Below are 11,681 nucleotides of genomic sequence, written 5' to 3' on the forward strand. Positions count from 1 at the left end.
GCCCACTGCTAGTGTTAGCCTCCAGTCTTTTCTTTGTTTAGCCTCCAGCTAACACCGGGGCCTCATCATGACGTCAACATAAAAAGGTTCTATTGGCTGTGAATCAGGGAGTCAACAGTTCAAACTATTAACTGGTTTAATTGGTTTAACGGCAGCAGGAGGTCTTATCGTCGTGGCAACACTGTGGTTGCCGTGGATACCTGGCCTGAGGGAAGCACGTGATGGGTCATAATGGAGGGAGGTGTCACATTAACCCTCATTATAATTAACACTCCACAGTGTGTGTTCTTGTACGTCTATCTTTGTGAGGACCAGTCTGAGCATTAGGAGAGAAGACATTTTGTCTGGTCCTCACTGTTGGGACGGACTTTCAGGTGTCCGAGGGTTCAGACCGGTTCACACCTGGTCTGAGGTCAGAGTCGGGTTTAGGTTCAAAGAGAGGTGGTCGGGATTGGAGTTAGAGGTGAGGGGATGCATGATGTCACTGAGGGTCCTCACAAGTATAGAAGTACACCCGTGTGTGTGTGTGTGTGTGTTACCTGACTCAGCTCGATGCTCTCAGGTGTATGACCTTTAGCACCTCTGACACCATTCAGGGTGGGCGGAGTCTCCCAGCTCGCTGACTTCCTGCAGAAGAAACTGAAGCCAGAACACAGTGAGGATGACGACATCATCAGGTGGTGATGATGATGATGATGATGAAGGCCTTACTTGCGTTTGTATCCCAGCAGGATGAAGAGCAGGCAGCAGAGGATGCAGGCGAGGCCGCTGTGAACGCCGACCAGCAGCGTCGACATGGAGGCGTGAGACTGATCACAGTTACAGCTTGGACCAGCTGGTGGAAACAACACACACCATGTTAAAATGGTTCCACTGGTTTCAGAGGTCAGAGGTCACACAGAGGTCACAGAGAGGTCACAGGTCACAATGAGTCTCCTACCTGCTGCAGTGTTTCCTCCGTCAGTCAGAGACACAAGGCGGCGGTTGGACGGACTGTCTCCGTTCCCGTTAAACGCCACCAGCTGGATCTCATAAACGGCTGCCGGCTCTGTGGGAAACAAACAAACTCTTAGCATAGCTAAAGACTTAGCTTAGCATAAAGACTGGAAGCGGCTAGCATATTCAGCGTTGTTCCTGTGGCCGTTGAGTCAAAGAAAGTCAGCGTCGGGGTCGCGCTTGCTCGCTCTAAATAGACATGAACGAGCATCGCTCAAAACAGTGAGGCGACACACGTCAGCTAAAACCACAATATCACTCTATATTTCACCTGCTTGGCAGTAATGTTAGCTGACCAGACGAAGGTCTCTCCATGAATCACTGCTGATACTGTGTTGGCTTTGAGGCTGAAGCAGGAAGAGAAACGTTATCGCCTCTGACTGCAGCCGGAGAGAATAGGGAGACACCGGCGACCAGTCGGAGACGGTAAGGTTTCTCTTCCTGCTTCAGCCCCGCTGCAGGAAGAGAAACGTTACCATCTCCGACCGGGTGCCGGCGATAACGTTTCTCTCTGCGGAGCCCCGTCACTTCACAAGACACGGGAAACCTCTGTTGGTCTGGAGGAGCTGCAGCATTTATTTCTGCACAAACGTCCACTTGTACATTCACTAGATATTCTCAGAGCTAAACTAACTCTTCTGCAGTGTGGAGTGAGCGCGCATGCTCGTCTAGAGGTGGAGCGAGATCGCATGCGGTGTGAGTGCAGGCAGGCAGAGGAGCAGAGACTTCAGCCACACGCGAGCGCGCATTTGCGAGCGTGCATGTGTCCCGACCAGGTACATTTATATGCTTAAAGGGACTATTTGTAACTTTCAGAAATGCTTCTTAACAGCGACACCTGTGGCCGTGAAATCAACGAAAGTCAGCGTCGGGCTCGCGCTTGCTCGCTCTAAATATACCTGAACGAGCGTCGCTCAAAACAGTGAGGCGACACACGTCAGCTAAAACCACAATATCACTCTATATTTCAGCTGCTTGGCAGTAATGTTAGCTGACCAGACGAAGGTCTCTCCATGAACATGATTTAGATCTGATCCTAGTGTTGGCTTTTCCTGCCTAAGTGCAGGCTGAAGCAGCGGGGCTCTGCAGCGTGTCTCCCTGCTCTCTCCGCCCGCAGCTGGAGAGAGCAGAGGAGACACCGGCACCCGGTCGGTAACGAGAGGGTAACGTAACTCTCTGAGGAGCCCCATCACTTCACAAGACACGGGAAAGCTCTGTTGGTCTGGAGAAACTGCAGCATTTATTTCTGCACAAACGTCCCCTGTGCATTCACTAGATATTCTCAGAGCTAAACTAACTCTTCTGCAGTGTGGACTGAGCGCGCGTTCACGTCTAGAGGTGGAGCAAGACAGCGAGGACGCGCGTGCATTCTGAGTGAAGGAGAGCAGGCAGCGGAGACGAGGCTCCAGCCATGTGCGAGCGCGCATGTGCGAGCACGCATGTGTGGCGACCCGCTACATTTATACGCTTAAAAAGTTACAAACAGTCCCTTTAATTTAGGAGTGTTCTCACATTATTCCAAGATGGCTACCTCACTGTTAGCATCGTCGTCATACCATTTAAAAAGCCTAAATTAGACACTTGTTGAGTTACATCCGTGTTTATCCAGATAAAATTAAAATGATGCAAAATTAAGAATATGTCCGTCTCAGAATCACAAAGAGGTTGTTAGTACATTGAACGTGGCATTATTCCAGGTCATAGTCTCTAAAGACTGGAAGCAGGGGAAACTACTAGCCTTCCAACAACAGCATTAGCATTTGCTAGCATTTTATTTTATGCTAATCATAAATACTATATACAGTATGATGATATGTTAGCTTCAGGCTAAAGTTTTAAAGTGCAAGCTGCTACTTTCCTGCTCTAACTACTTATTAAGCTGTTAGCGAGACACAGTTAGTCCAACAGTTACTGTTAACCAGCTAACTAAACATTAGCATTACAGCAACGAGCTAAATGAAATGCTCGCTCATCAGTGTTATCTTGCAGCCTAATGTGTGAAACTGAACAGATAGAGGTAGCCAGCAGCAAGCGTAGCACCTTGTAGTTGTTTATTCATCAGAAATATAAAAAGGAGATGTTGTGGTTTTAGCAGCAGTTAGCATTGGAGCTACTTGTTGCTATTTGACTGAACGCAGCGTCTCTTACTGGTTAGATCACTAACTAACTGGTGCTAACCAGCTGTAGCTGGTTGTACTGTTCCTGTGACTGACCCAGGTGGGAGATGGTGTGGGTGTTGATGTGTCCTGGGAAGGTCTCCTGACCCTGGACGTCTGGGTTGGACACCCCGCGGTATTCCAGTCTGAAGCCCTCCAGCTTCCCGGGCTTACTGGGCAGCTCCCAGTACACCTGCATGACCGTCTGGTTCAGGACCTTAGTGAAGAAACTGGGAGGACTGGGAACTGTGGGACAGACGGAGACAGACCGTGATTACATGGGGAACTAACGTTTAAGGTGGACAGTGTTTAAGGTGGACAGTGTCAAGGACGGTGGACGTAGCTTACCGCCGCCGTGTGTGGTGGCGGTAATGCTGCTGGACTGCTGGCTTCCTCCCAGAGCGGAGTAGGCCTTCAGGTAGATGGAGTAGGTGGTGGCTGCTTCCAGGTTGTTGAACTCGTGTCTGAAGGTGGTCTTACTGACGGCTTCCTGCAGCTCCGCGCTGTCCGGCTCTGAGGAGGTCAGAGGTCAAAGGTCAGAGGGAACAACAAACACAGGTCAGAGTCTCGTTGAACCTGATCTCCGGTCAGTCCCTTACCCCCTAGGCGTCTGATGTGCAGGACGTATCCTATAATCTGCTGGCTGACGTGCTCTGTGGGCTGTTCCCAGGTCAGCTGCAGGCTGCTGGTGCTGAGGGGCGTGGCCTGGAGGCCGGCGGGGGCCTCGGGCAGCTCGGGCCCCTCCTGGCTGATGGCGAGGCGGGCGCTGGCCTGGTTGGTGCCGGCGCTGTTCTCCGCTATGCACTGATAGATGGCCCCGTCCTCGGGGGTGATACGGGTGATGGCCAGAGTCCTGCAGGGGAGACAGAGAGACGCTTCCTCTCATATACTGGTCTCTAGTCCAGCATGATACTGGTCTCTAGTCCAGCGTGATACTGGTCTCTAGTCCAGCATGATACTGGTCTCTAGTCCAGGATGATACTGGTCTCTAGTCCAGGGTGACACTGGTCTCTAGTCCAGGATGACACTGGTCTCTAGTCCAGGGTGACACTGGTCTCTAGTCCAGGATGATACTGGTCTCTAGTCCAGGATGACACTGGTCTCTAGTCCAGGGTGACACTGGTCTCTAGTCCAGGATGATACTGGTCTCTAGTCCAGGGTGACACTGGTCTCTAGTCCAGGGTGACACTGGTCTCTAGTCCAGGATGATACTGGTCTCTAGTCCAGGATGATACTGGTCTCTAGTCTAGGATGACACTGGTCTCTAGTCCAGGATGATACTGGTCTCTAGTCCAGGGTGACACTGGTCTCTAGTCCAGGGTGACACTGGTCTCTAGTCCAGGATGATACTGGTCTCTAGTCCAGGTCGACATTGGTCTCTAGTCCAGCATGATACTGGTCTCTAGTCTAGGATGATACTGGTCGCTAGTCCAGCATGATACTGGTCTCTAGTCTAGGATGATACTGGTCGCTAGTCCAGCATGATACTGGTCTCTAGTCTAGGATGATACTGGTCTCTAGTCCAGCATGATACTGGTCTCTAGTCCAGGGTGATACTGGTCTCTAGTCTAGGATGATACTTCCTCTCACATACTGGTCTCTAGTCCAGGATGATACTGGTCTCTAGTCTAGGATGATACTGGTCTCTGTTGATGTTCTTACGTGTTCCCGTTGGTGAGTTTGACGTTGCCGCTGGGCGTCAGCAGTTTGCCGTTCTTCAACCAGATGAGATGCGGCTCCGGAGCGCCGGACGCCGTGCAGCTAAACACGGCGCTGCCTCCTGCTGGTCTGGAGACGGACTGAGGCCACTGAACGAACTCTGGAGGAGCTGCAGACACACAGAATTTTTAGAGGATTATTATTATTATTATTATTATGCAGAGTTGTTGCAGTGCTCTTTGGAGTAGTAGCAGTATTAGTATCAGCAGTAGTAGATAGTGACATTTTAAATTGTTTAAATTACAAATATTTTCTTCACATTCAAGTTGACTTTTTTTTGTACCAATCTAAAGTTTCAAGAACAACAACAGGATATAAAATTAATTTAAGATAATTAATTCATTTGTATTCTAACTCTACCCTTAACATGGGGGGGGTGCCGAGAGCTGCCTTAATTTACTACTGTTATTACTATTTTTATAAGATACTACACTGGAGTATATACAGTATATTCCAACCATGTGGAGTATATAGTAGTACTGGTGGTGTCCACCAGAGGGCAGCAGAGCTCTGACTCAGGATCAGACCATTTAACCATCAGCTCAGATCGAACAGAGTTTATCTTTGTTGAAACATCAGCTTCATCTTTTCAGATTGTGTTCATTGATCCAGTTTTTGTTTCTATACCACAGCATTTTTTCCATGAATGTCTCCAAAGACACCCAGGTCATAATACTGAAAATATATAAATACTTTCATCAGTTTGTTTTTATCACCTTGTTCTACGACTTTAGTACTTTATTATTATTGATATGTTCTGTTTTAACAGTTACCTTATTTTTATTTTCATTTTATTTATCTGCTTTAATTGTCTTGTGAAGCACTTTGTAACATCTGTTTTGAAAAGTTCTATATAAATAAAATATTAAATCAAATTAAATATCAGTGGACCATTGGTTCAATCACTGTTGTGTTTCCTCCTTCAGCGATAGAGAGTGACTTATATATATATATATATATACTATATAAATTAAATATCAAATATTTTTTCATTAATCTCTTCAGATGTTTATTATTTAATATTAATAGTTTGAGTTTGAATCCCGGACTCTTATACGTGAACACATGAACACATGAACTCTGCATGAGAAACACTCCAGTGTGAACTTGAACGTGTCTTTGTGTTTGAACACCAATTTGACCTCTGACCCCTCCATCAACCCCCTCACCTCCCCCCCCTCCATCCTCCAGCAGACAGCCAGGTGCTGTCTCGCCTCCGGCCGGTCCGTCTCCACGGTAACAGAGAGACCATCTACACACATGTGTCTCTGTCACCCCAAATAACCTCCTGAAGGACCGCCCCCATCTCTGCTCTACATACAGGGGTCAGAGGTCGGGGGGAGGGGGGGCATCTATCAATACAAGGGGGGGTTGCGCTGTTTCACTAAAACATAAATTTGATCTGTGGAGAAACGACGACCTTTCACACACTCTGTTACTCAAGTTCAAGAGCAAAACACACACATTTCTGTTCATATGAGAGATTATTTGTGTTCAGGTTCCTAAATGTTTATAAATATTTTTAAAGGTTCTTAAATATTCCTGAATGTTTATAAATATGTTTAAAGGTTCTTGAATATTCCTGAATGTTTATAAATATGTTTAAAGGTTCTTAAATATTCTTGAATGTTTATAAATATTTTTAAAGGTTCTTAAATATTCTTGAATGTTTATAAATATTTTTAAAGGTTCTTAAATATTCCTGAATGTTTATAAATATTTTTAAAGGTTCTTAAATATTCTTGAATGTTTATAAATATGTTTAAAGGTTCTTAAATATTCTTGAATGTTTATAAATATTTTAAAGGTTCTTAAATATTCCTGAATGTTTATAAATATTTTTAAAGGTTCTTAAATATTCTTGAATGTTTATAAATATGTTTAAAGGTTCTTAAATATTCTTGAATGTTTATAAATATTTTTAAAGGTTCTTAAATATTCTTGAATGTTTATAAATATTTTAAAGGTTCTTAAATATTCCTGAATGTTTATAAATATTTTTAAAGGTTCTTAAATATTCTTGAATGTTTATAAATATTTTTAAAGGTTCTTAAATATGCTTGAATGTTTATAAATATTTTTAAAGGTTCTTAAATATTCCTGAATGTTTATAAATATTTTAAAGGTTCTTAAATATTCTTGAATGTTTATAAATATTTTTAAAGGTTCTTAAATATTCTTGAATGTTTATAAATATTTTAAAGGTTCTTAAATATTCTTGAATGTTTATAAATATTTTAAAGGTTCTTAAATATTCTTGAATGTTTATAAATATTTTTAAAGGTTCTTAAATATTCTTGAATGTTTATAAATATTTTTAAAGGTTCTTAAATATGCTTGAATGTTTATAAATATTTTTAAAGGTTCTTAAATATTCCTGAATGTTTATAAATATTTTAAAGGTTCTTAAATATTCTTGAATGTTTATAAATATTTTTAAAGGTTCTTAAATATTCTTGAATGTTTATAAATATTTTAAAGGTTCTTAAATATTCTTGAATGTTTATGAATATTTTTAAAGGTTCTTAAATATTCTTGAATGTTTATAAATATTTTAAAGGTTCTTAAATATTCCTGAATATTTATAAATATTTATGAATATTTGTGTGACAGACGGAGTTTGGGGGTGAATAAAGTCCTCATTGTGAAGTGGAACTCTTCACATGCTAATAATTATTCTAATGAAGCTCTCAGTGTGGGAAACACACAAACACACACACACAAACACACAATGAGCCTGTGTGACCTCTGACCCCGCCCCCGTCACCTCTGTCTGCAAGCAGCAGCAGACGAAACAAATGCACCCAGAAACAGAGTGTGCGTTAACATGCAGCTGAAAATGTAATATATATAAGTATATATATATATATATATATATATATGATGAGAATTCTGATTATCAGTTCCTGTTTCCTGTTTCCTTTAACAATAAAATGAATCTCATCAGGTCAAAAACAAAACATCTGAAAACATTTTAAATGACGGCCTCGTGAATTATTTCATTTGAAAGAATCCAGATCAGGGTTCAGACTAACTGTCCTGGAGAGTGCTGGACCCCCAGAGGAGCCCTGAACCTGAACCTGATCCTGAGGAGGAGGAGGAGGATGAGGAGGAAGAGGAGGAGGAAGAGGAGGGTAATTTGCTGCTGCAGGCTGCTGTGATGGAGGTCAGAGGTGATTCTTCACTGACTCTAATTATTCCAGTTTTGGTTCTCAGCTGAACTCAGACGTTCTGCTCCGTTTCATAACGTTTCATAACGTTTATTAATGTTCCCAAAGGTTTGTTCACGTTCCTGAACGTTCTTAAAAAGGTTTGTCAACGTTTATACATCATGTGTGAAGATAATGTTTGTTAACGTCTCTAAACGTTCTTAACAGTTCCTGAATGTTCAGGAAAAGGTTCTTTAAGCGTTCTACAGTGTTATAAATGTTTCAGAAGGTTCTCACGTTGTTCTCCAGAGAACATCTGAAATAAATACTGAACTAAAACAGAAATAATGCTTCTGACGTTTATTAAGAGCCGAGAACAGAGACGCTTCAAACCTGCAGACAGACAGCTGCAGCTCTATGTCTTGTTATTATTATTGTTATTATCATTATTATAATCATTATTATTGCTATTATTATTATTATTATTATTTAGTATTATCAGTAGTAGTATTATTGTGATTTCAGTGTGTTTCAGTGTTTTCTCTCCGTCTGTGCTGACGGAAGCTGCTGGAGGTTCTTTGTCTGCTGATCCACAGATCTGGTTCACTCAGGGGGTCAGAGGTCAGGGGTCAGGGGTCAGAGGTTGGGGGGGTGAAGAGCAGCAAACTGAACTGAATGTGATGTTTCAGACACAAAGACACACACAGACACACACACACACACTTCATGTGTTTACACACTCGACACGATGAGTTCAAGTTCACCAGTCAGCTGCTATTGAACAGAAAGTGTTTCCACAATAAGAGCCCGTTGACTGATCAGCTGATCGTCATGTGATGATCATATCTATATTCATACTATATATCTATAATATATCTCTATATTCGTACTATATATCTATAATATATCTCTATATTTATACTATATATCTATAATATATCTATATTCGTACTATATACGGTATCTATAATATATCTCTATATTTATACTATATATTTATAATATATCTATATTCATACTATATATCTATAATATATCTCTATATTTATACTATATATCTATAATATATATATATTTATACTATATATCTATAATATATCTCTATATTTATACTATATCTATAATATATATCTATATTCATACTATATATCTATAATATATCTATATTCATACTATATACGGTATCTATAATATATATATATATTTATACTATATATCTATAATATATCTATATTCATACTATATACGGTATCTATAATATATATATATATTTATACTATATATCTATAATATATCTATATTCATACTATATACGGTATCTATAATATATATTTATATTTATACTATACATTATATTTATAATATTTATAAGAAGTATATTTATACTATAAGAATCAGCAGCTTTACACGCTGGATTCAGATTCAGGATAAAGATAAAGATAAAGAATCAGGATTCAAGTGAAGTTGGTGACATCATATTTATGATAGAAATAACTTAAAGGTGATTTATTTTTAATGAGGAAACAAAAGAGTCAACAAGTTAACGCTGTAGTACTTTCTATAGTAATGAGGACAGCTGTGTGTGTATATGTATACATATATATGTAGTACAGAGTGACAGAGACACAGTATTATGAAGTATTATGAAGTACCTTGTACTACGAGGCGTCCCAGCGCGGTTCTTCTGGATCTACTTCCTGGTCTGTTTGCTGAACAAACATAAACTCCTGAATGCTGCAGCGTGGCATCAGAGATCATCAGGTTACCTGTTCCCAACACCTGGATCCCCTCCACGCCAATGGACCGCCCGTCTAACACACACACACACACACACACACAGGGCATCACGTTACCATGGTTACCACTATAATCAATAACTGATCCATAACTGAAAATCAAAGCTTTATTTGAAGGAAGTCTGGTGTTTTGGTGTTTTGGTGTTTTGGTTACCGAGGCGACTCCAGGACACGATGGGGCGGGGGTTTCCTGTGGCGATGCATTCCAAGATGGCGGTCTGGTGGACGTTGATGGTGAGGTTCTGAGGACCGGACAGGATGACGGGTTCCCGGTAGATCCTGGATCCTGCAACTGGACCGGAAACAGAAAACATCATCAGCAACACAGAGAGATAGATAGAGAGAGAGAGAGAGAGAGAGAGAGAGATACAGGTAGAAGATGTTGTCTGTGGGGTTTGGTGCCCTCATTTTGGTCTTTGAAATTGTCTTTCTTTGCCCTCAGTTTTGTCTTACCGGTGACAGACAGCTGGGCCTCCTGGCTGTATCGAGTGTTGGCGATGTTGGAGGCGACGCAGCGAAACAAACCGCTGTCCGTTCGCCTAACGCTGGTGATCTGCAGCACGCCGTTTGGCAGCAAAGTGTACCTGAACACAAATACATGTTAAATATATACGTAAAATGTTAATGTTAATTATACCTTGAGTATATATTGAATACATACCTGGGGTCCTCGGTGCTCAGTGGGCTTTGGTCTCTCTGCCAGGTGATGCTGGCCTCTGGGATTCCATTTACCTGACAGGTGAGTCTGGCCACGCCCCCTTCATCCACCGCCACGGACTCTGGGTGGGACAGGAACTTAGGGAGGTCTGGGGGGGGACAGACAGACATGAATACCTGCTGTATGTTTTTTATATGTTCTTAGTATGTTCTGGTCCGTAGAGGTCATATGACTCACATGCAAGCTGGACCCGGGCCTTGCGGCTGATCAACATGCCGTAGCGGTTCTGAGCAGCACAGTCGTACTCGCCGGCGTCCGTCTCGTTGCTCCCTCGTCTCTTAGAGAAGTTTCTGATGAGCAGCGTGCCGTTACCGAGCACCGTCGCCTTGACGCCGGTCGCCACGGGGACACCGTTCCGTCTCCAGGTGATGGAGATTGGCCCCTCCCCCTCCACCTGACAGTCCAGCATCAGTGGGCGGTCCCTCGCCGCGATGACATCACTGGGCTCTTTGAGGAAGGCCAGCTCTGAGGCTGCCACACCTGAGAGGAGGTGAGAGAAATTCATCAGTGACATCACAGTGACCTCACAGTCACATGTTGGTGATTGAATTCAATTCCATGAAACTTTATTAGTCAGAGTCTGACAGACAGATGAGTCACTGAGGTGAGATCAGGTGTTTCTGTTTATAAATAAATAAATAAATGTATTGAGAAATTAATCAATCAACTGTGATATTAATATCAGCTGTTTAACACACAGAAATAAATGACACCTTCATTAATTTCCTGATTAATACCAACACATGTTGTGTATGTTTTACTACAGTTTCTGATTAACTTCATTAAATCAACAGAAATAAGAAACATGAAATACTCACTGACAGTCAGAGGAGGGTGATAATGATGATGAAGGTGGTGGTGATGATAATGATAATGATGATGAAGCTGTTGATGATCAATAACACAATGTATTATTAATTAACTGTTTGAAACAGAAAATATGAATAATGTCACAAGACAGAGAACGTAACCAACGTTCAAGATCAGACACTTGCAGTCAATACCGAGGGTCTATACACCCACAAACATCTGCAGACAGTACTAAGGGTTTACACACCTAAAGGGACCTGCAGTCAATACCAAGGGATCACAAACCCTGTTTCATTAATGTTACTGCTGATACTTGTGTACTTGTACTATCAATACT

General features: G+C 42.0%; 1 protein-coding gene across 1 annotated transcript; it reads right to left on the reverse strand.

Annotated features, from left to right (window-relative positions):
* Positions 1-707: 707 nt before the first annotated feature.
* Positions 708-11,039, reverse strand: LOC119497441 (immunoglobulin superfamily DCC subclass member 3-like). The gene is made up of 11 exons (XM_037785573.1): positions 10,712-11,039; positions 10,478-10,622; positions 10,270-10,400; positions 9,971-10,108; positions 9,673-9,831; positions 4,815-4,980; positions 3,752-4,005; positions 3,501-3,665; positions 3,210-3,398; positions 941-1,048; positions 708-835 (listed from the first exon to the last, which is right to left on the reverse strand). Exons 1-11 carry the CDS (start codon positions 11,037-11,039, stop codon positions 708-710), a joined length of 1,911 nt encoding a protein of 636 aa, XP_037641501.1.
* Positions 11,040-11,681: the final 642 nt, after the last annotated feature.

The sequence above is a fragment of the Sebastes umbrosus genome, chromosome 11 (assembly GCF_015220745.1).
Source record: "Sebastes umbrosus isolate fSebUmb1 chromosome 11, fSebUmb1.pri, whole genome shotgun sequence".
NCBI lineage: Eukaryota > Metazoa > Chordata > Actinopteri > Perciformes > Sebastidae > Sebastes > Sebastes umbrosus.